At 41.4% G+C, this 24,678-nt stretch overlaps 1 protein-coding gene across 9 annotated transcripts in view; it reads left to right on the forward strand.

The window, feature by feature from the left end:
- Positions 1-24,678, forward strand: part of sgip1a (SH3GL interacting endocytic adaptor 1a) — a 265,636-nt gene that overhangs the window by 95,338 nt on the left and 145,620 nt on the right. For all 9 annotated transcript variants that reach the window (XM_063064170.1, XM_063064172.1, XM_063064168.1 and 6 more), the window contains one exon: positions 21,152-21,176. In XM_063064170.1, coding sequence (XP_062920240.1) covers positions 21,152-21,176 — 25 coding nt within the window. The remainder of the gene's footprint in view (positions 1-21,151; positions 21,177-24,678) is intronic.

A 24,678-nucleotide genomic window follows, 5' to 3' on the forward strand; every position in this document is an offset into this window, starting at 1 on the left:
CATCCAGGGCGTCAGTGTGGACATAGTGGAGGATTACAAATACCTGGGGATATGAATTGACAATAAACTGGACTGGTCAAAGAACACTGAGGCTGTCTACAAGAAGGGTCAGAGCCATCTCTATTTCCTGAGGAGACTGAGGTCCTTTAACATCTGCCGGACGATGCTGAGGATGTTCTACGAGTCTGTGGTGGCCAGTGCAGTCGTGTTTGCTGTTGTGTGCTGGGGCAGCAGGCTGAGGGTAGCAGACACCAATGGAATCAACAAACTCATTCGTAAGGCCAGTGATGTTGTGGGGATGGAACTAGACTCTCTCACGGTGATGTCTGAAAAGAGGATGCTGTCTAAGTTGCGTGCCATCTTGGTCAATGTCTCCCATCCACTACATAATGTACTGGGTGGGCACAGGAGTACATTCAGCCAGAGACTCATTCCACCGAGATGCAACACAGAGCGTCATAGGAAGTCATTCCTGCCTGTGGCCATCAAACTTTACAATTCCTCCCTTGGAGGGTCAGACACCCTGAGCCAATAGGCTGGTCCTGGACTTATTTCATAATTTACTGGCATAATTTACATATTACTATTTAACTATTTATGGTTCTATTACTATTTATTACTTATGGTGCAACTGTAACGAAAATCAATTTCCCCCGGGATCAATAAAGTATGACTATGACTATAACTATGATTATGACATCAGCTGCACGGAGAGGGGGAGCCTGCTGCATGGGCTTGTTCTCCATATCATCCTGCCCTGGCTTGCGTATCATGTCGACGGCTAGGAGGCAACATCCATAGTCGAACCCAACCAGTGGAGGTCCTCAGATGATTATGGCACTCAAGCATTCAACCAACAAACAGGCAAGTGACGATGAGCACTTGAGGAACTGAGTGCCATAATCAGTAACAATGAAACAGCATATCCTGATGTCGGTCACATTGTAGTTGCAGACTTAAATCAGGCTAGCTTGTAGAAGTCTCTGTCTAATTATGATCACATCACCTGCATAACCAGAGGACCCAACAGATTTGACTGCTGCTCTAGCAACATCAAGCACGCCCACTGCTCTATCTCTCACCTGCATCTGGGTAAATCTGGTCACCTGGCTCTGCTTCCTCAGCTTGCGAAGAGGATTATGAAGAGCTGTGCGGCAGAGGAGGAGGAGGAGGAGTGAATTCAAGACTTCTTTGTGTCAGTGGACTGGACAATAGTCAACGATTCATTAGCGAACCTAAACTAAATGAATATGTTGCAATTGTCACCAACTTCTTAAGGATATGCAACTAGTGTGTGACCACAAAGACATTCCGAGTCTTCTCCAACCTGAAACTGGGATGAACCAAGAGACCTATAATCTGTTGAGGGCTAAACTGGACTGAACTGGAATTACTATTGATGCTTGACAGCTAAGACAGGGCTTGGACAATATAACTTCCTACAAAGCAAGATTAGGTAATATAAGCAGCAAGACACATCATTCCCAGATGAACTCAGTATCTTTTATATACACTTTCATAGGGAGAGCTATGACACATGAGCCACCACATCTCTGTATGACCCGTAATCTGAGTCTTTGAGGCTGAACAACTAAAAAAACTTGGGCCTCTGCACCTCCCTCTGAAAATAGATACTTGAGTTCTTCATTGCAGACCTCAGTCAGTGAGGATTGGGAACATCTCCCCCTCACTGACCAGCAACACAGATGCCCTCAAGTCTGCATGCTTACATATGATTGCATGACTAATTACAGATCCAATGCCAGATACAAATCTAGGGTGGTGATGAGTCAGCATATAGAAACGTAGCAAAGCTGGTTCAGTTGTTCCACAGCAACAACCTTTCACTCAATGTCAGTAAAACTAAAGAATTGATTGTTATCTTCAGGAAAGGGGGAAACATAGAAACATAGAAAACCTACAGCACAATACAGGTCCTTCGGCACACAAAGCTGTGCCGAACATGTGCTTTACTTTAGAAATTACCTCGGTTTACCCATAGCTCTCTATTTTTCTAAGCTCCATGTACCTATCCAGGAGTCTCTTAAAAGACCCTATTGTATCCACTTCCACTACCATTGTCAGCAGCCCATTCCACACACTCAACACTCTCTACATAAAAAATTTACCTCTGACATCTCCTCTTTATCTACTTCCAAGCACCTTAAAACTGTGCCCTCTCGTGCTAGCCATTTCAGCCCTGGGAAAAAGCCTCTGACTATCCACACAATCAATGCCTCTCATCATCTTGTACACCTCTATTAGGTCACATCTCATCCTCTGTCGCTCCAAGGAAAAAAGGCAGAGTTCACTCAACCTATTCTGATAACGCACGCTCCCCAATCCAGGCAACTTCCTTGTAAATTCCTGGCAACATCCTTGTGAAGTGAAACAAATATGTGCCGGTCTACATTGGTGGATCACTAGTTGAGAGAGTCAGCAGCTATAAATTCCGGGGTATTAACATATCAGATGACCTGTCCTGAGCCCGGTTGATGCTGTCACAAAGACAGTGTCTTGACTTAGAAGTTAAGAAAGATTGACATGTCACTAACAAACTTCTACTAATCCTGTTGAAAGTACACTAACTGGTTGCAACGTCAACAATTCCTTTCTTCCCACACTGATGCTGCTCGACCCTCGATGAGTTCCTCCAGCAGCTTGCGAGTAACAGGTCGGGTACAACAATTCAAATGCACAGGAACGTAACAGGCTGCAAAGAGTATAGACTCAGCCCAGTTCATTGTGGGCCCATCCCTCGCCATCATCAAAAATGTTCACATGAGGTGCTGCCTCAAGAAGGCAACGATCATTAAAGATCCCCAGCACGAAAGCCATGCCATCTTCTCTCAGCAATTATCAGGCAGAAGATGTAGAAGCCTGAAGCTGCACACCACAAGTTCAAGAGCAGCTACTTTCCTTCATCCAACCAGTCTTCATAACTCTCATCACCATCTCTGAATAGCAACACTTGTGACCACTATTAACATCTTGCACTACAATAGGCTGGTTTTTGTACTAATTGTGTACTTTCTTGTATAAGATTATATAATTTAAGTTTAGTTTGTGTTTCTTTTGCAGGTGTTATGCATCTGATTGCAGTGCCTGCAATGCTGCTGCATGTTTGTCATTGCACCTGTGCATGCATGTACTTGGGCCTATGACAATAAACTTGACCTTGACTTTGGTTAGCCATTACACTCTGTTACATCAGGAAGGCAGGGCCCTTTCCTTGCCAGCCAAAACTACCCAGAGGCAGCACCCAGGGTAGAAGAGGGCCTGTAAAATCCAAACATAAATGTTGGGATATCATGCCCCAACCCAAAGCAGTTACCTGTGCCAGGAACCATAGTCTGAATTTAAGCTACCTCTCGCCAATTAGCTGTAATTTTACCAGCTTTGTCTGCACTGTATTAAGTTCTTTCTCCGTGGAAGTATTCTGACCTTTAAATCAGAAGCATGCCTGGGAAATCACCTAGTTAATCTGGAATCTTAAATAACATATAATAATTACTGGCTTCAAGGACTTCAGAGCAAATTCCACACCCCTGCAAACAGAAAGGACTGTGCTCAGACCCAAGCCTATGCATGTCACGGGTTAGAATCCGCAGCATGTATGCCCGATCAATGTCAGCTAACAGCAAATACTCCAGAAATGCAACAGTGTGGATTAAAGCTGGAATCCAGAGGCTTGAACTCAAAAATCTAAGCCACACTTCAGTCCAAATACTTTTGAGTTTTCATTCCCGGCCTAGCTCACTGAGATGGAATTCAGACATCCTTTCTCTTGTACACAGCCTCTATCAAAGGCAATACAAATTACATCAATTTCCAGCCAGTAGTGAAACTATAGTAGGAGCCAGGTGTCTATTTTCTGTTTGTGTTGTTTTTTGTGTTGCGTATGTTGTGGGTTACAGTAATTTGTCATGTGGGGTGGGACATGGTAGAAGTGTAGCCCATTCACTTCAAGATTCAATCTGTTGTGCACTCAGAGATGCTCTTCTGCACACTCCTGTTGTAACGTGCAATGTGAGTTACCATCGCCTTCCTGTCAGCTTGAACCAGTTTGGGCATTCTGCCCTCTCTCATCAACAAGACAGTTTTTCCCAAAGAACTGCAACTCACCTGATGTTTTTTTTTGTTTTTCACACCATCCCCTGTAATCTCTGGAGTCTGCTGTGTGTGAAAATCCCAGGAGATCAACAGTTTTGAGATACTAAACCACCTCATCTGGTACCAACAAACATTCCCAGTCAAAGCCAATTACTGTAGATCACATTTCTTCCCCCTTTTGATGTTTGGTCTGAACAACAACTGAACTTCTTAACTATATCTGCATGCGTTCATGCATTGAATTGCTGTCACATGATTGGCTGATTAGTTATTTGCATCAATGAGCAGGTGTACACGTGTGCCTAATAAAGTGACCACTGAGTGTGTACGTATATTATTTATACATGTATATAATTAAATACGTAGTGCAAAAATAGTAAGGTAGTATTCATGGCTTTGTTCATAGTTTGTTCAAAAATCTGATGGTGAAGGAGAAGAAGCTGTTTGTAAAATGTCTTTAGGCACTTGTACCTCCTCCCTGATGGTATCAATGAGAAGAGAGCATGTCCTGGGTGATGAGGCTCCTTAATAAAATATGTTGCTTTCAAGTGAAGCATGTCCTGTTATATGCACGCATAGGGCAATTCCTATTGCCGAATTTAAAATAAAATAATAACTGGGCCCAGAACACACACGCTCTTATGACTCAAACATAGTTTTATTTTATTTGTGCACAAGTAGAACAGCATAGCCGTTCCAAAGGCAGGAGAGAAAACTACTTTCTAAGTAGTATTGGCTTTTCAGTTATGGATTTTGACCATTGTTTAAATTGCTTACTTGCAAGATCAATCACCATTCACAATAGAGATGTTAAAAGTCAATCGAAGCTTCAAGCTGACAACTGATGACACTTTGAAGTCAGTAAAGCAATTGTCCTTTAGTTGTTGGGTGTGTTGCTCACCCTTCCGCTATTCCTATCTCGCTATCTCCGGCAGCCCCTGCTGTTTAAAGGGAAGCTATGTTCTTCTCAGTTGGTGAAACAGTGCCACAGTCATTCTAACCCAGTGGTCCCCAACCACCGGGCCACAAGGCATGTGCTACCGGGCCACGAGGAAACGATATGATTTGGCGATATGAAATGATATGAGTCAGCTGCACCTTTCCTCATTCCCTGTCACGCACTGTTGAATTTGAACGCACGAGAGGTCATCAGTGACCCAAGACGCAAATGACCTAAGACGTGCAAAGGAATGGTCCGTGACCCATTTGTGAATGTCCCCGCTGAATCATCCACATCAGCACAGGAAAAAGATCAACTCCTCGAGCTTGCAAATGACGGTGGGCTGAAAAGTATGTTTGACATAACATCTCTGCCGGCATTCTGGATCAAAGTCAAGGCTGAATATCCTGAGATAGCCACAAAAGCACTGAAAACGTTGCTTCCATTTCCAACATCACATCACTGTGAAGCGGAGTTTTCTCCAATGAATGCAACAAACCTAAATTGCCGAATAGACTGGACATAAGGAACCCCCTTCGAGTATCGCTGTCTCCCATCACCCCTCGATAGGACTGTCTTGTTGCAGGGAAACAAGCCCAGGGCTCCCACTGATTCAGTGATATTGGTGTGTTGCAATGATTTTATATGTTCATACAAGGAAAATATGTGCTGTGTGTTTAATATCCAAACATTACTTAAAATGTTATGATGCTATTGACTTATAATTGACTTATCAATATTCATGCGAGGAAAATATGCGCTGTGTTTAATATTAAATTTGTTAGAAAAACCCTTTTAGAAATGAAATTGAGTGTTTTAGCCACTTATAAGTGACTTATTGTTGATTTATCAACTATATTCCGGTCCGGATTAACACCCACCCGCCGATCGGCTGGTCCGCAAGAATTTTAATATTAAACCGGTCCACGGTGCAGAGAAGGTTGGGGGACCCCTGTTATCTAACCCATCTGTATGCAATGGGCAAGATTAACGCCAATGGTCTCACTTCCAACCTTTCCCTTTTCTGGGTTTGACAACACACTGGCGCAGTCCTCCTCTCCTGGCCATTTTCTTTAACCCCTGCCTTACCAGAACTTCCACACCCTCTCTTCTTTGTCCTGTAGAGGACAACATAAATCTTACTGAATTTCAACAGAGCAGTCTCTGAAGCTCCATGACAGTTTCATCCCAGACAGTTGGCCGTTAATGCCAAGGACGTACTTACAACATTCCTGGTGAATAATGGCACAAGTAGCACCTCTCTTTGACAACAGAAAGTCTAGTGCTAGCCAATTTTGGGGCACAACGTGAATTGCCAGCACTTTGGCAGTCATGTCATTGAAGGCCTGGCTCATGTCATGTATCGCTAAGGCTGTGTTAGTGGCCAGTTTCTCCAGCGGTGCTGAGGCCATGTTAAGGCTTTTATGAGCCAGCCTGGCAGATTCCACAGTTGTAGGAGCATTACACTTCAGAAACACCCAATGGAATATAGAGAGAGAGTGAGCAGATGGTACCATGTAATCCAGATAACAACAACTCTTCCATGGCCTTGGTTTAGGCCAAAGATCCTATGTTAGAATGGGTACTCCTGGCAGCCAGTGATAGGCTTGTCAACCACATACCCAGTAAGTAACATTAATGGGTTTGGAGGGTCACCAGGCATTGCATGTACTGTTACCTAAGCCTAGTCCCAACCCTTGATTGTTACAGTAACGTACTTCACCCCTATCACCATGAAGCAGTTTCAGCATAGGGGATTTATGCAATCATTGTAAGTAGGTTGATCCCAACCCTCAAAGCAGTCGCATTAGCGAGAGCTGTTCCGATAGGCAGTGCTGTCCCCTACTCCCTGTACAGTACTAGTTTTGTTATCAAAGTGAAACACAAAATCAAAATCTCAACGATTCAGGAGTACTAGCTGTATTGGCAAGTCACCTTCTGGATGCATAGATGCTCTCTAGAGCACACCCAGCAACCTGACCAGCAGGTCCACGACGCATATTCATAACTAAGAAGAAGAAAAGTGCTAAGAGTATTACTGTCTTGAGTTAATTCTGCATTTAGGCAGAAAAGAGATGTCCAGATTATCCAAAACATATAATGCAGTGATTACTTATGGTGGCAAATAGCAAAGATCACGATTTCAGAATCAGAATCAGAATCAGGTTTATTATCATCGGCATGTCTCGTGAAATTTGTTAACTTAGCAGCAGCTGTTCAATGCAATACATAATATAGAAGGGAAAAAGTAAGTCCTTATCATCAACGTTCTTCTGGTTACCTGTTCCCTGGTCCAGTGACACTCCTGGCTCAACGTGTGTCCACGTTGGCTTTCCTTGGACCTTTAAAGTAGTTTACGTGGTCAGTGACATTTGGAATGGATCTTTCCAGCTGAGCTCCGGGCAGCTCTTTCGTTGGTAGGCTCTCACCAGTACCCAATGTCCTGGCTGGTAGGTGTGGCACAACCTTCTGGGCTTTATGTACTGTTACGTACCCCATAACTGGGTTGCCAAACCAGCAGAAATGGTCCACTTAGTTGGAGTCTGGATTACTGGAACTAAGAAAGTTTTATTAAAGAAATAAGTAACACAGTACTCTAATAGTAAGGATATAAGTGCAACAGGTTAGCAATGGTAAAACATACATGTACACAGAACTAGGATAATAGGAATCAATCAAGCTCTATTGCAGTCTAGGGGTAAAATGATCAGTCTCAAGTGACGCAGAGTTCAGTTCAGCTCAGTACAGTTCGCAGTAATTGTTGTGCCGTTGGAGAGAGAGAGAGAGCGAATATGCAAATTTCCTGAATCAAAACAGACCTTTGATGTTCCTCGCAGTAAGCTTCCGGGCAAGCCCTTTTGCTGTCTTCTGAGGTCACCGACTGTGACCCCTCCGTTCCAGATACGATCGTCCTTCCACGGTGAACCCGGCACCCAGGCAAGGGCGGACACACACACCAGGTTCCCGCCGATCGTACCTTTTCACCCTGTGCGTCTATGGTCGGTCCCGCGACCAGACCTCCAAAACTCCCACCAACTTGTGGGGGCACACTGCACTTCCAGGGTCTTGTTATCTCGTGATCTCGTGGTGTCTGTCTTGCCTTAGTGAACCTGTTCCTTTAATCCCCCTGCTGGGGTATCGCCTGTCCATCAAACTTCAAACAGTTCAGGTTCAAAGCAACCGGTCTGACAATACTTGGAACTGTGTCTCTTTTCGTTAATCTCTCTCGTCTCTCATTAACATTTGGAATGTTTCTCTCTTTGTCTCTGTTATCAGCATCAATCTTCTGATAACTTGGTCTTTTGTCACAGTACTTGTTGATGGAAATCTTTAAGAGCTTATGTTAGTGCTATATAATAATGCAACACGCATCCACTCATAATATAGATGTCCATCTGCTTAATTAAAAAGTGAGGGGTGACTGGCAAATGCTTGGGACGTCCAAAAACTATCTCATGTGGAGATAGGCCTGTTATGCAGTTCGGAGCACAACACATTGTCATAAGGGCCAGTGGAAGCACTTCTGGCCACTAGCTTGGTCTTGTCTTGCAAAGTGCTGACCTGCATTTCAGGGTCCCATTTTGTCTTTCTGCTGTTGCGTAGGACTGGGGGTGGTAAGAGCAGGTGAAACAATAGTTACACTACAAGGCTTTTGTCACTCCTAAATAACTTTGCCGATAAAGTGAGGACGTTATCATGAGATTTTCTCAGGAATCCCAAACCTAGGAATACATTATCATAATAAAAAATTATCAATAGTTATGGAATCATGTCTTGGAGTTGGATAAGCTTTAATCCATAGTGATGAAAAAACAAAATAAGAATTGCATAAAGTCCATTTGGAGATGTACAAATGATTCCCAGGGGAGGACCCAGCAGGGGCAGATACCACCAGTGTCATTCAGGATTGTCTCTAGCAAATCATACATTTGCTGCTACTTTTCTTGCTATGATCAACAATCTCTCATTTTTGATTATACCTATCATCCTTTATAGTCTTGCACGTAGTGTGCTTTAGTCCATAACATCTGTTCAATCACTGACATATCACGCTGTAATTGTACTAGTTCATTAAAAGAATTTGGAATGTATTGGCAGCCTGATCACACTGGAGTGCTAGGTGGCCGTAAAGATCTGCAGTTGCTGGCTTAGCAAAGGAGTCAGCTGGTTTGTTCCCTCTGGTTATTTCATCCTTCCTGTAAATATGAGCCATAAAGTTTATAATATCAATTAAGGTCAGTAATTTAAAAGCACGAAAAGATTCATACTCAGTCCACTGTATTTTATCAGAGTCCCGAAGGGGTGAGCAACCCATGTAGTCCATTGTCATGTGCTACTACCCAGGCATACCAAGATTCAATATAATTATTTACAGTAGCACTAGCTGCGAGGATGTAGGCTTTTGTTAAGGTAAAAAGGTTCAGTTGCTTGAGTAGAACAGAAGGGAAGGCAGTTGCACCACACCAGCTACTACACGAGGTGTACACATCACCTTTGCATTAAAATTTTTCCTGGTGTCAGAGCAGGAGGAAAGCTTGTCAAAGAAAAATTACTGAGGGCTTCCATCAGGTGGAATTTTAAAACAGGCAGAATTAGATTCATGTAAGCTCTGAAGTACAGTTCGGAAACAGATGATTTAAACTGCGTAGTCTATGGTGCTGGTGGAGGTAGCGACAGAAACTGTTATCACAATTTCCTTGGCCTGAGGGCATCTTCGAGATTAGTGGCCAGGCTGTCCACAAACAAAAGCTTAGCACTTCTGGACACCACCATGTCCACTGTCCCATGTTCGTGATTATTGAATCTAAAACTGTAAAACCCATACCCTTAGAATAGTATTATCTAATCAACTATGCTGTTCAAAACAACAATTACCTGTTACAATTGGGTCGTATGAGCCATATCTGTATAAAGCAGGTAAGTTTAAAAATGAAGTTTATGGTGAAATTTTATGGAGAAGTTAATATTGGTCACTGTCAATTTGGTTAAGTATAAAACAAAGCTGTGAGTTAAAATAACATTCAAATTGTATAGTTCCAACATTGCAATAATTGTGAGCAACTTATGATATTACCCAGAGGCTATGGTGGAGCAGCCCGGGAAGTCTCACGCAAGTGTTGTCCTCATTCTCCTGAACAGTTTTAATCCTTTGATGTTGTAATTGCTTTTGACAATCTTGTAAAACACTGGAAATTTTACTTAACTGAAGGACCCCCTGCACCCAGGGCATGCCCTTTTCTCACTGTTACCATCAGGTAGGAGGTACAGAAGCCTGAAGGCACACACTCACTCAGCGATTCAGGAACAGCTTCTTCCCCTCTGCCATCCGATTCCTAAATGGACATGGAACCCGTGAACACTAACTCACTTGTTTAATATATATTATTTCTGTTTTGCATGATTTTTAATCTATTCAATATACACATACTGTAATTGATTGATTGATTTGTTTGTTTTTATTATTATGTATTGCATTGGACTGCTGCTGCTAAATTAAAAAATTTCACAACACATGCCAATGATAATAAACCTGATTCCCATTCTGACTCTGATCATCTCATATAAGTAACAGTATACGTTTTCCTTTAATCTAGGTTGCAACTTATTTACAATAACATTTGTTAAGACAGGTGTCACAGCTTGTCAATTTAATCCAAGATACTTTTGAAAAAGTCTACGCATGCTTTCTACATATTCATTAATATCATTGCCTCCTCTCTGACACTTTTATTCATGCCAATCTACAGCGCGAGGGAAACTTTTTACTAGGTCTTCTACCAAATCAGCTCAAGGTTTATTTAAATCAACATTTCTCTCATTGCCCCTCTGTACTCCTCCGTCTCCCATCTACTATCGTGCTAATGGAAACCACAACCTGTGGCAGTGCACTGGCTGACTCCGACCTTGCTGAGCGGCACGGGCCTTGTTGAAACCGTGCCTGGGGAAGGCAAGTTATAGTCATCTAGTTCATCCTCAGTCTCCAGTGCCAATTGTTTATTTTCAGACACTGAGGTAGATGCTATTATCCTTTACCTGTTCTTTCTGTGTCTTTTTCTTCCCTAAATTTTCCTCACATTCTCTGCATTTTTACAGGATTCATCTCACCATTTTTGCATTTCACTTCTACATTGTACAATCACAGGCCTCCCTACAGTCTTCTCACATTTTCCTTTCTCTAACAACACACTTGCAGACACTCACTTAGTCCATTCCTCCAATACAATATACTCCTCAACATGCTGAATGCTTTCTGGTCCATAATGTGCAAACATGCACCCAACTGGAGTCCTTTAGAGGGCTGGGTCAGGGGACATTCACATGACCATTTATGCAGACATGCACACAGACACACATGTTGTGTATTTAATATTTCAGTAAAATTTGAGTAATATTGTAAATATGTTGTTTAATTAAGCAGTCTTTTTCATTTAAATTATTCATTAATGGGTTATATATAAAAATATGTGAATTGCATACATCATAATGCTGTTACATGACATGCACGCACCTTGCTTAAAAGAAAGTTAGACTTGCAATCCTGGCTCTCTTGTCTTCTTTTCAATTAGTGTTTTTTTAAGTTTTGGAGTTACAAAACATTACAATGGCAACTAGGACATTTAAAACAAACCTGAGACAGCTACTTACTAACTAAAGTGCAGAGAGATGTTCAAGTTAAAAAAAAAGCAAGGAATAGTTGAGTGAAAAAAACAGGGCAACATAAAGGGACACACATGAAGGCATAGAAATGATCGAGTTTTTTAAAAAAAGGCAGAAAATGAACAGTCATGGGTGATAATAATCATAATCATTTTGGAGAGGCATAATATGATTACGAATAGTCAGCATGGCTTTGTCAAAGACAGGTCGTGCCTTACGAACCTGATTGAATTTTTTGAGGATGTGACTAAGCACATTGATGAAGGTAGAGCCATAGATGTAGTATATATGGATTTCAGCAAGGCATTTGATAAGGTACCCCATGCAAGGCTTATTGAGAAAGTAAGGAGTCATGGGATTCAAGGGGACATTACTTTGTGGATCCAGAACTGGCTCGCCCACAGAAGGCAAAGAGTGGTTGTAGATGGGTCATATTCTGCATGGAGGCCGGTGACCAGTGGTGTGCCTCAGGGATCTGTTCTGAGACCCCCTTCTCTTTGTGATTTTTATAAATGACCTGGATGAGGAAGTGGAGGGATGGGTTAGTAAATTTGCTGATGACACAAAGTTTTGGGGTGTTGTGGATCGTGTGGAGGGCTGTCAGAGGTTACAGAGGGACATTGATAGGATGCAAAGCTGGGCTAAGAAGTGGCAGATGGAGTTCAATCCAGATTAGTGTGAGGCGGTTCATTTTGGTAGGTCAAATATGATGGCAGAATATAGTATTAATAGCAAGACTCTTGGTAGTGTGGAGGATCAGAGGGATCTTGGGGTCCGAGTCCATAGGACACTCAAAGCTGCTACATAGGTTGACTCTATGGTTAAGAAGGCGTACGGTACATCGGCATTCATCAATTGTGGGATTGAGTTTGAGAGCCGAGAGTTAATGTTGCAGCTATATAAGACCCTGGTCAGACCCCACTTAGAGAACTGTGCTCAGTTCTGGTTGCCTCACTACAAGAAGGACATGGAAACCATAGAAAGGGTGCAGACGAAATTTACAAGGATGTTGCCTGGATTGGGGAGCATGCCTTATGATAATAGGTTGAGTGAACTCGGCCTTTTCTCCTTGGAGTGACGGAAGATGAGAGGTGACCGGATAGAGGTGTATAAGATAATGAGAGGCATTGATCGTGTGGATAGTCAGAGGCTTTTTTCCCCAGGGATGAAATGGCTAGCAGAAGAGGGCGTAGTTTTAAGGTGCTTGGGAGTAGGTACAGAGGAGATGTCAGGGGTAAGTTTTTTACGCAGAGAGTGGTGAGTGTGCAGAATGGGCTGCCTGTGCCAGTGGTGGAGGCGGAAATGATAGGGTCTTTTAAGAGATTCCTGGATGGATACATGGAGCTGAGAAAAATAGAGGGCTATGGGTAAAGCCTAGGTAGTCCCAAGGTAGGGACATGTTCGGCACAGTTTTGTGGGCCGAAGGGCCTTTATTGTGCTGTAGGTTTTCTATGTTTCTGTGTTTCTATTTAAAAAAGAGCAGAATGGCTGACTACATTAGAAAGATTGACACATTTGATTATGCAACAGATAACTGCATATTGTATACTAACTGAATCAAGATTGTTTTAAAGCAAATGAGAAGCAAGTGCAGTTTTGCTGAGTGCATTGGATTTAACAGAATACAGTTTGCTTAGATGTCTTAACTTCTCCAATTCAAACCAGCAGAAATGAGATTTTCTGATATCATGGAAGTAATGTTGGAATATTTTAGAAGTGAAACCATTGTTAATTGCAGAATGTTTTAGATTTTGTAAGTGCAATCAAAAGGAAGGGTGTCCATTCTAACCTACATGGATGAATTGAAGAGATTGAGCATTGTTAGTTCAGTAATGGGCTTAATAATTCACTGAGAGATTGTTTAGTTTGTGGAATCTTATATGAAAGCATTCAAAAATGGCTCTTAACTGAAGCACAACTTACATTGAAAGGAGCAGTTGAAATCACTGTTTCAATGGAAACAATAGACAGAGATACAACTGAGTTGCAGTCAGGAATGAAAGTGATCATGAACAAAATTGCAATGTCTAAACAGAGACTGGTCTGGCCGAACAAATTATGTTAGCGTTGTGGCAAGGGCTCGTATACACCAGACCAATGTAGACTTAAAAGCAAAACTTGCAGAAAGTGCAACAAAGTAGGACACATGCAAAGAGTATGTCAGCCAGACAAAAGTAAATGGACTGCAAAGGGAAGAGAGAAAGATAATAAATCAAGTTGTAATTTCAAAAAGAACACTAATCTGCACGCTATTGGTGATGCAGGACTGCATAGCCTTGAGATTTACTACGCGAAGACTAAGAATAGACCAGCTATATGGCTTACAGCAAAAGTGAACAAATTAAAATCGAATTGCACACTGGCTCTGCTGTTTCAGTCATTCCACAAAATGAATTTGAGCAGCATTTCAAAAATACTAAACTGAAACCTGCAGATATACAACCAAGAACCTATAATGGAGAAAAGATAACTCCTGCGGGAATGACATTTCCCACAGTGAAATACAACAACCAAAATCAACAACCCACATTGGACTTCTATGTAGTAAAAACAGGAGGACCATCATTGTGGGGATATGATTGGCTGAGACAACTACAACTTGATGCATCTACCATTTACATGCCACAACTCCTATAAAAGAGTCAACTGAGAGCATTTTAAGAAAGGTATAGGATGATGCCTCAGCAGTGTTCAGTGATGGCATTGGAAATCACAATCATATCAAGGGTAAAATAGTGTTAAATGAAAATGCCACACCCAAGTTTTACAAAACCCGTCTTGTTCCTTATATCATCTGCGGGAAAGTAGCCAATGAGCTAGATCGCATAGAGGCTGAAGGAATTCTTTCCGAAGTTCAGTGGAGCCCATGGGTAATGCCAGTGTCCCAGTAGCCAAGAAGAATGGGTCTGTCAGGATCTGTGGTGATTTTAAGATCACCATCAACCCACTACTGGAAGTAGATCAATACCCTCTACCCAGGATAGAAGATACCTTTGAAACCTTTCAGGAGGAAAACACTTCATCAAAGTTGACTTAGCTGAGGCCTATCTACAGATGGAGATGGAAGAAGAGTCCAAAGCGTTCCTCACCATAAACATGCATAAAGGGATTTGTCACGATAACAGGCTTATTTTTTTGAGGAGCACCTGCACCTACACTCTGGCAGAAAGCTGTGGACAAAGTGGCTGCAAGGCTGTCCAGGCACGCAGTATTACCTGGATGATATCATTGTTACTGGTGAGGATGACAAAGAACATCTCCAAACTCTCAAGAGAGTGTTAAAAAGATTAGAAGATTATGTGCTCAGAGCATGATGTGACAAGTTTGAATTATTTAAACCAAACATCACGTTATTGATGCACAAGGATTGCACAAGTTTTGAGAAGTTTTGAGAAAATTGAAGCAGTGTCGGATGCCCCAAAGCCAAAGGACATATCACAGTTGCGATCCTTTTTAGGTTTTGTCAATTATTATAACAGATTCCTGCCAAACCTGGCCACTGTTCTCTAACCCTTGAACTCATTACGACAGACTGGGAAGAAATGGCAATGAACAAAGCAGTGTGAGGTGTCCTTACCAAAAGTTAAAGGAAATAGTGATGTCAGACACGGTTCTCACACAGTGTGATGCACATCGTCCTTTGAAGCTTGCCATGCACGGTTCAAGATGCCAATACATCCAGAAGAAAGATGTCCAGAGCTGTCAGAATCACTGCCATGAAAGTTAACCCCTGCAATCACCACAGAGGAGGCCCCAGGGCCCGAGGTTGTTTCACATCCATAGGTCTCACCTGCCAAGCAGATTGATCCCGCTTATCTGGAAAGACATTATCCCACAAGAGTAAGAAATCTTCCACAACAATTATATCTTTAGGCCTGAATGAGACAATTTAAAATTTCCTATGCTATGGATGTCTGTATAATAATTGTACTTTATAGTATACTATATACTTAAGTTGAGATGCATTCTATATTGAGTTGGAGTTTAAGGCGAAGGAGTGAGGAGTGTTGTGCATTTAATATTTCAGTAATATTTGAGTAATATTGTAATCATATTGTTTAATTGAGCATCTTGTTTGTTTAAATAATTCATTACAGCTTATATGTAAAAACACATGAATTGCATATGTCATAATGCTACCATGTAAGGGATGCGCACCTCAATTAAAGTAAAACTTCTAATACACGAGTTGTCTCCCGGCTCCCTTGTTTTCTTTCCAAATAATTTTTAGATCTTGGAGTTTCAAAACATAGCAACACACATTGTGGAATCATTTTTTTTTACCAACACACTTACCTGAGAGCAGTAAGCGTAAAGGAGTTGGGGACTTGCTGTTCTGGTTAACAACGGATGGTGCAATCCTGCTCATATTATGATTGAGGAATGTGTTTGTAGCCTGGTTATTGAACTTTTTGCTGTTGGACTCCAACCATATTCCACCAAGATACAACACTGGCCGTCATGGGAGGTTGTTCCTGCCTGTGGCCATCAAACTTTGCAGCTCCTCCCGTGGAGGGTCAGACACCCTGAGCCAATGGGCTGGTCCTGGACTTATTTCCATCTGGCATAGTTTGCATATTGTTATTTGATTGTTTGTGGTTTTTGTATTGCTATATTTATGCTCCATTCTTAGTTGGTACAGCTGTAACGAAACTCAATTTCCCTCGGGATCAATGAAGTATGGCTATGTCTATGTCTATAGTTTTTCTGTGCTTTGTGAACCACGTCAACTTCATGCAGGACAAGACACAGACCACAGCAATCTCTGTGGGGCACAATCTGGGCCATGGCAACATTTGTTTAAACACTAGTATCAATGAGAAGAGGGCATGTATTGGGTGAGGGGGTCCTTAATAAACTAGGCTGCTTTCAGGTGCAGCATTTCTTGTTTTAATTACACAGATTTCTCCAAGAGCAATTCTATTTTTAGGACAACATTATTCTGGTGGTTATACTTCATGAAAATATAGTCGGATGTATACAGCAATACCAAGTAAATTCAGGAATAGGTTTTCTTCAGTTAAATTTGACTCTAAATCCTGTTCTCATTTTAAAATCTGTTCATAAAAGTTAACCAAAATCTGGTTGCAGGAGGAGAGTGGAAAGTGGTTTTGCTTTGTTGAAGAGTAATCTGTGCAGTAAGTTCAGAAGGGACAGCGTTCATCCATATTAAACCTAAGAATCAGCTGTCACCTGTCTCCAGCTGCACATGATTGAAAGAGTATTGAATCATGGCCATTGTGCCCTGTTAAATTCAAAGTAAATTTATTATCAAAGTACATTTATGCAACCAGATACAACCTTGAGGTACCTTTTCTTGTGAGCAATCACAGTAAATACAAGAAACATAGCTGAATCAATGAAAGACCACACCCAACAGAGCAGGCAACAACCAATATATGCAAAACAAACCCTCAAAAAACTCTGCAAGTGCAAAGAGAAAGAGAAAACCTTATTATCAAAGGAAGGTTATTTCAGAGAGGTGATGGACTGCCATTACGCAGAGCAATCTTCCTACTGGTTGCACTGATGTTGCTTTGTTTCCAGTACTAAAGTAATCAGGTCGCTTTGCATTCAGCTGAGAAAATTAAACTAAAGATGGGCTGAGAGGAGCAGGGTGTGAATTGTTAACCAGTCTGTGTGAATAGCAAATAGCTTGTGCTGTACTGTCTGGCGAGCAACATCTCCTTAAACTGAGAAAACTCTCGGGTTGGTACTTGGTTTCTGTGAAGAATTAATATGTAGGTTATTCAATATTTTCTCCAGTTATGTGGGTGGGATCATTGAACACAAGTGTTGCACAGGCAAAACAAGAGAGCTTTTCATCTGTTTCACTTATTTAATGGTTGTTTATCAGAGAGGTGTGAAAGGAGCACTGTCACAAAACAGTGATGATGGCTGTCTCTTTGTACCTGCTAACTGACATAGATTTCATAAAGTAGTTCACAGTTAACTTACATAATAGGATTTGCTAAAATTGAGAATGATTCTTTTCAGTTCTACTCGTGTTTGTTAGAAGGTATTAGGACTTGATCTCCTTCCTCATCCGAACTATCACCTCATCTTCATTCTTTCTTTCCAGGCCAGAGTTAATTATACTGCAAACTCCCAAATTAATGTGCAATTTGCCCACACTTCTTGTTTTAACTTAGGTTTCTATCCCTTCCATGGTTTGATTCACATTAATAATGATTACAAAAGAGGCATTCTGTCCCTCTTTACCATCCATCCGCTTTCAGTCTCTGACATGGTTAACCACTGATGGTCGACTACACTCATGTATTAGTGCCTTTATGTTAATTTGTTAGTTATTTTTGTCCATATATAAGTTATGAATAACTTGTGTTAAGTCTATGTTGACTTACAGTAAGTTTGGCATGTTTATAGTGTGCAGTGCTGCTGCTACAAAACAACTAATTTTCATGGCATAAAATGGGATTATGTATGCCTACCACAACAATAAATTTTCACATGAACACACCACCCTATTCCACTGCCTGTCCACTATCATTTTGCTTGTTGAGACCACACTAGCTGTCTCTGGTCTTACCCACTAAAGAGGATCACAAGTAATTATCAGCTATGCTTTCAACTGCAAAACCTCTTTGGAATTCTGTTCATACATTTCCCATATACCTTTCTTATCCCAGGTTGTTCCTTGAAACCATCTCTTTGATCAACCTTTTCTCTGTTCAGTAATGCCATGTGAAGTCCTGTGAGATACTGTACAGATAGACTTCCTGTGGGTGGAAACCACAGCCACCAAAATCAGAGTAAAGTTCCATCACCTCGTTGCTCAAACACCAAATGCATGCAATTGGTATACAAGTCGATGCATTGTGTAGTGAAACTGTAAGGAAAGACTGGCAGACGATAGGGCAAAATTGCAGTCAGTGTAACATGGGGACAAAATCAAAAAGGGCGATTAGTACAGAACTAAAGGTAGTACATTTCAATGCACGCAGTATACAGAATAAGGTAGATGATCTTGTAGCGCAGTTAGAAATTGGGAAGTAGAACATTGTGGACATCGATGACTAGTGGCTGAAAGAAGATCATAGTTGGGAGGTTAACATCCAAGGATACACATTGTGTCAAAAGGACAGGCGGGTAGGCAGAGAGCCTGTGGTGGCTTTGTTGATAGAAAGTGAAACAAATCCTTAGAAATAGGTGACATAGTATCAGAAGATGTAGAATCCGTATGGGTAGAGTTACAAAACTTCAAGGGTAAAAAGACCCTGCTGGGAGTTGTATACAGGCCCCCGAACAGTAGCCAGTATGTGGGATATAAATTTCAAAAGGAAGTAGAAAAGGAATGCAATAAGGGCAATGTTACAATAGCCATGGGGGTTGTCAGATATATAAAAAGAGATGAGAGTGGATATTGGACCACTGGAAAATGATGCTAGAGAAGGAGGAATAAGGGACCAATAAATAGTGAATGAATTTAATAAGTATTTTTCATCTATCCTCACTGTGGAAGACACTTGCAGTATGTTTGAAATTCAAGAGTGCCCAGGTGCAGCAGTGAGTGTAGTTGCTATTATTGAGGAGAAGGTGTTTGGGAAGCTGAAAAGTCTGAAGGTAGATAAGTCGCCTGGACCAGATGGACTACACTCCAGGGTTCTGGAAGAGATAGCTGAGAGATTGTGGAGGCATTAGTAATGATCTTTCAAGAATCACAAGATTCTGGAATGTTTCCAAAGGACTGAAAAATTGCAAATGTCATTCTACTCTTTAAGAAGGGAGGAAGAAGAAAGGAAATTATAGGTAATTGGGAGAATGTTAGAGTCCATAATCAAGGATGAGGTTTCGAGGTATTTGGAGTCACATGATAATGTAGACCAAAGTCGGCATGGTTTTTATTTATATTTATTAAGATACAGCATAGAATAGGCCCTTCTGGTCCTTCCAGCCACATCACCCAGGAATCCCCTGATTTAATCCAAGCCTAGTCATGGGACAATTTCCAATGACCAACTAACCTACCAACCAGGAGCACCTGGAGGAAACCCATGTGATCACAGGGAGAACGTACAAACTCCTTACAGGCAGTGGTGGGATTTGAAGCTGGGAAATCTTGAGTGACAATTCATTGAGGAAATAACAGGCAGGATAGACAAAGGAGAGTCAGTGAAGGTTGCTTACTTCGATTTTCAGAAGGCCTTTGACAAGGTGTCATGTATGAGACTGCTTAACAAGATAAGAGCATGTGGTATTACAGGAAAAACATTAGCATGGATAGAGGATTGGCTAACTGGCAGGAGGCAAAGAGTCAGAGTAAAAGGACCTATTCTGATTGGCTGCTGGTGTTCCACAGGGGTTGGTATTGGGACAGCTTCTTTTCATGCTATATGTCAACGATTTGGATGATAGAATTGCTAATTTTGTGGCCAAGTCTGCAGACGATGCAAAGATAAGTGAAGGGGCAGGTAGTGTGGAGGAACACAGTGTCTGCAGAAGGACATAGACAGAATGGGGGAGTGGGCTGGGCAAAGAAGTGGCAGATGGAATATAGTGTAGGAAAGTGTTCAGTCATGCACTTTGGTAGAGGGGATAAAGGAGTAGACAGGGAGAAAATTCAAAATTCAGAGGTGCAAATGGACTTGTGAGTCCTTGTGCAGACAATGATAACTTTCAGGTTGAGTTGGTGGTAAGGAAAGCAATGTTAGCATTTTGAGAGGACGAGAGATTAAAGAGAATTATTCTGGAAATGAATGGGTTAACATCTGAGGAACTTTTGATGGCTCTGGGCCTATGCTCACTGGAGTTTAGAAGAATGAGGGGAAGACTCTCATTGAAACCTATCAACTATTGGAAGGCTTAAATAGAGAGGATGTGGAGAGGATTTTTCCAATAGTGAGTGAGTGTAGAACCAGAGAGCCTCAGGACAGATGGACATTCATTTAAATCAAAGATGACAAGAAATTTCTTTAGCCAGAGGGTAGTGAATCTGTGGAATTCATTGCTACGGACAGTTGTGGAGGCCAATTTATTGGGTATATTTAAAGCAGAGGTTGATAGGTTCTTGATTAGATAGGGTGTCAAAGTTTGTGGGGAGAAGGCAGGAGAATGGGGTTGAAATGGATAATAAATCAGCCATGATGACAGAGTTGACTGGATGGGCTATGTGGCCTAATTCTGCTCCAGTCTTTTACGGTCTAATTACAATAACATGTTGTTCAAGATGACGACATGGAATGGTCACTACACCAGCTTTTTTTTTATACGATATATGCCCAAAAATCTAGTTGATTACTAAGCCGACAATCTTGAAGTCAGCAATTGTTTGTATCCACTGCTGCATGTGGTGATATATGCTAATATGTATTAAAAAGGTACTGATTCATGACTTAGTTTTTATTAATATTAAACATCATTAATTTGAATTTAAATATGACAACTCTTGTTTAAAAGACAATGTTCTCTGTTTCCATACAGGGGTTCACCAGACAGAGATGGAAGTGTAAGTATGCAGTTTCATTATTGGTTATTGTGCTGTTTAAATAATCAACCCCCAATATTTGTAACAAATATAATGTTAATAATGTGGCTGTCTTTGGTAGAATGTTGCTCTGCTTAAAATCTAGTCCAAGGTCTTAGCACCAGTTGGCTCCTAGATTATAGACTTCCATCACAAATGTTCTGCAATATGAACTTTACATTAAAAATACAGCAACATCTTTGGAAAGAGAACAGAGCAAGTTAACATTTAAGAACAATCATTGAAAGGTCTTCCACCTGAAATATTGGTTCTGTTCCCTTCTGATCTGCTCAGGCTTTGCTGGTTTTATTTAACACTTCCATCATCTGCAATACTCTTAGGGTTAACTGATCAGCAAAGGCATTGGATGTGAAGATAGCGGAATGTTATTTCAAAGAGAGCCTTATCTGCACACTCCTCTGCTGATTTAAGACAGAACCTAGTGTCCTGTACTGAAGATCTTGACTCTTCTTTTTCTCAGCACCTGCTTCTATTGGCAGGGAGCAGCAGGAACCATGGCAAAAGACACCAACTTGTAAAAATGTACAGGATATTTATAAAAATGCTTAGGATGCTTGTAGAAATATATAGGATGCTTGTAAAAGAAAAGGAAGGCATTAGTGAACCAAAAATGCACAATTATTAATGAGTAAGGAAACAAAAAATACCACTTGCTTTGGGACTGCTGCTATTTCTATGGTATTTTAATGTGAAAAGATTACTATTACCAGACATGTGAAAAGATTACTATTACCAGTTCTACGCACTGAAGATAAACTATTGTACTTAACTAAATCGTTGACATGTTTGCAATGTTCATTATATCTCTGGCATGACTTGTTCATCCTCTAAATTGCAAATTCTGTTTGACTAGGGGACAAACTGAGCTGGAAATATGCTGTACCTTATAATGATGCTGAACTTGAAAAATATTGTTTAAATATTAATAAGGAACACACTGCAAAAGAAGAACAGGTTCATAATTACCATCTAGAACACAAAATATAAAGAAGCATATCAGATATGTGATACCTCATACATATCTTCTAATTTCAGTCTTCTCTGGAGGATCATTGCTGGAAGGGCAGTGTCCAGAAAGACATACAATTGCATACATACATACAGACTAGTTAATGAAGAATCTTATAGACTCATATCAATTAACACACACTTCAGGTTGTGGGAACAGTTCAGTGATGGGGCAAGTGAAATTCAGTATAGTTGAGGGGTACTTACTATTCCTGAACCTGGTCGTATGGTCCTGTGGCTCCTGCACATTTTTCCTAATGGCAGCAGTGAGAAGATAGCATGGGCTGGTTGGAGGGGGTCTTTGATGATGGGTGCTGCTTGCCTGCCCAGTTCTGTGCAGATATGTCTAATGGCGGGGAGAACTTTATCCATGATGAATTGGGACATATCCACAACTTTTTGTAGGAATTTATATCAAGAGCATTGATGTTTCCATACCAGGCTGTAACACAACCAATCAATATACTCTCCACCACACATCTATAGAAGTTTGTCAGAGTTTTAGATGCCATGCCAAATCTTTGAAAACTTTTAAGAAAGTAGAGGTACTGTCATGCTTTCTTTTTTTATGGCCCTTACATGCTGGATATAGGATAGATTCTCTGAAATGATAACACTGAGGAATTTAAAGTTGCTGACAACTCTCCGCCTCTGAAGCCTAATGACAACTGGCTCATGGATCTCTGTTTCCTGCTCCTGAAGTCAATAATCAGCTCCTTGGTTCTTGCTGTCACTGAATGAGAGGTTGTTGTCATGGCACCACTCAGCCAGATTTTGAATCTCTCTCCCATATGCTGATTTGTCCCCTCCTTTGATTCAGCTATGACAATGCTGTCATCAGCAAACTTGATTATGCATTGGAACTGTGCTTAGCCTCACAGTCATAAGTATAAAGCAAGTATAAAGGGGCTAAGCACACAGCCTTATGGTGCACCTATGCTGATGGAGATTGTGGAGGAAATGTTGTTGCCTATCCAAACTGACTGGGATCTGCAAGTGAGGAAATTAAGGATCCAATTGCACAAGGGAGCATTGCAGCCAAGGTCTTGAAGTTTATTGATTAGTTTTGAGGAGATCATATTATTGTATGCCAACCTGTAGTGATAAAGAGCAAAATGATGAATGCACCTTTACTGTCCAAATGTTCGAGAGTTGAGTGAAGGGCCAATGAAATGGCATCTGTTGTGGCTCTGTTGTGCCGGTGGGCAAACTGGAGCAGATCAAAGCTGCTTCTCAGGCAGGAATTGATATGTTTCACTGCCAACTCTCAAAACACTTCACCTCAGTAAATGCAGGTGTTACTGGATGATAGTCATGGAGGCAGATTACCATGTTCGTCTTAGGCACCAGTAAACTGAAGCCTGCTTGCAGCAGGTAGGTACCTCAGAATGCGAAAGTGAGAGGGTAAAGATATCTGTGAACACTCCAGCCAGTTGATTAGCATTGGTCTTTAGTACTCAGCCAGGTGTCCCGTCTGGACCGATGCTTTCCCTGGGTTCTCCTTCCTGAAGATGCTCCCACATCAGCCTTAGAGACTGAAATCACAATGTCATCGAGGCCTGTGGGAGTTCATGAAGGTGCTTCCATGTTTTGATGGTCAAAGCGAGCATAGAAGGAAATGAGCTCACCTGGGAGCGAAGCCTTGTTGTCACCTATGTTGCTTGATTTCACTTTGTAAGAGCTGATAGCATTCAAGCCCTGCCACAGCTGTCGGACATCCTTCAGTGATTCAAGTTTGGTCTGAAATTGCCAGTTTACACATTAGATAGCTTTCTGGAGATTGTACCTCATCTTACTTAGTTGTCAAACCTGAAAGCCTCTGATCTGGCTCTTCATCAAACAAGTCTTACTGAATTCCTTGACTATGATTCGAAATGCATTGGAGTGGACTGTTTCTTGTTTCGTGATGGCAACATTCAAAATCTCAATTGCTTGATGAATGTTGGCTTTAGGCAGTATGTAAACTGTGGTCAGTATCATGGAAGAAAACTCTTGGTAAATAGAATGGTCAGCACTTAATTGTTAAATGTTCCAGGTCAGGGGAACAAGAGTTTGACAAGACCGCCACGTCTGAGCACCACAAAGGGTTTATTATGAAACACAGACCTTTTGTCTTGCCCAAATCAGCAGTCTGGTCCATCCTGTGTATTGAGAAGCCTTTGGTTCTTACTGACCTATCTGATGTGTCCAGAGTGAGCCACATCCCTGTGAAACACAGAACACAACAATTCCTCATTTCCCTCCAATACAGTAATCTTGCCCTTAGGCCCTCAGTTTTGTTCTCCAGTGACTGTACATTTGCTAAAATGATGCTGAGTAAAGGAACTTTAGTTGTTTGACACCTCAGTCTAGCTCGGAGTCCTCCTCCTCCCTCTCTTCTGGCAATGGGAATGTACCTTTGTCCACTTAAAGATGCTGTACTTGCATGTTTGAGAGTTATGTCTGCTGAGTCCTT

Source organism: Mobula hypostoma, chromosome 12 (genome assembly GCF_963921235.1).
Source record: "Mobula hypostoma chromosome 12, sMobHyp1.1, whole genome shotgun sequence".
Lineage (NCBI taxonomy): Eukaryota > Metazoa > Chordata > Chondrichthyes > Myliobatiformes > Myliobatidae > Mobula > Mobula hypostoma.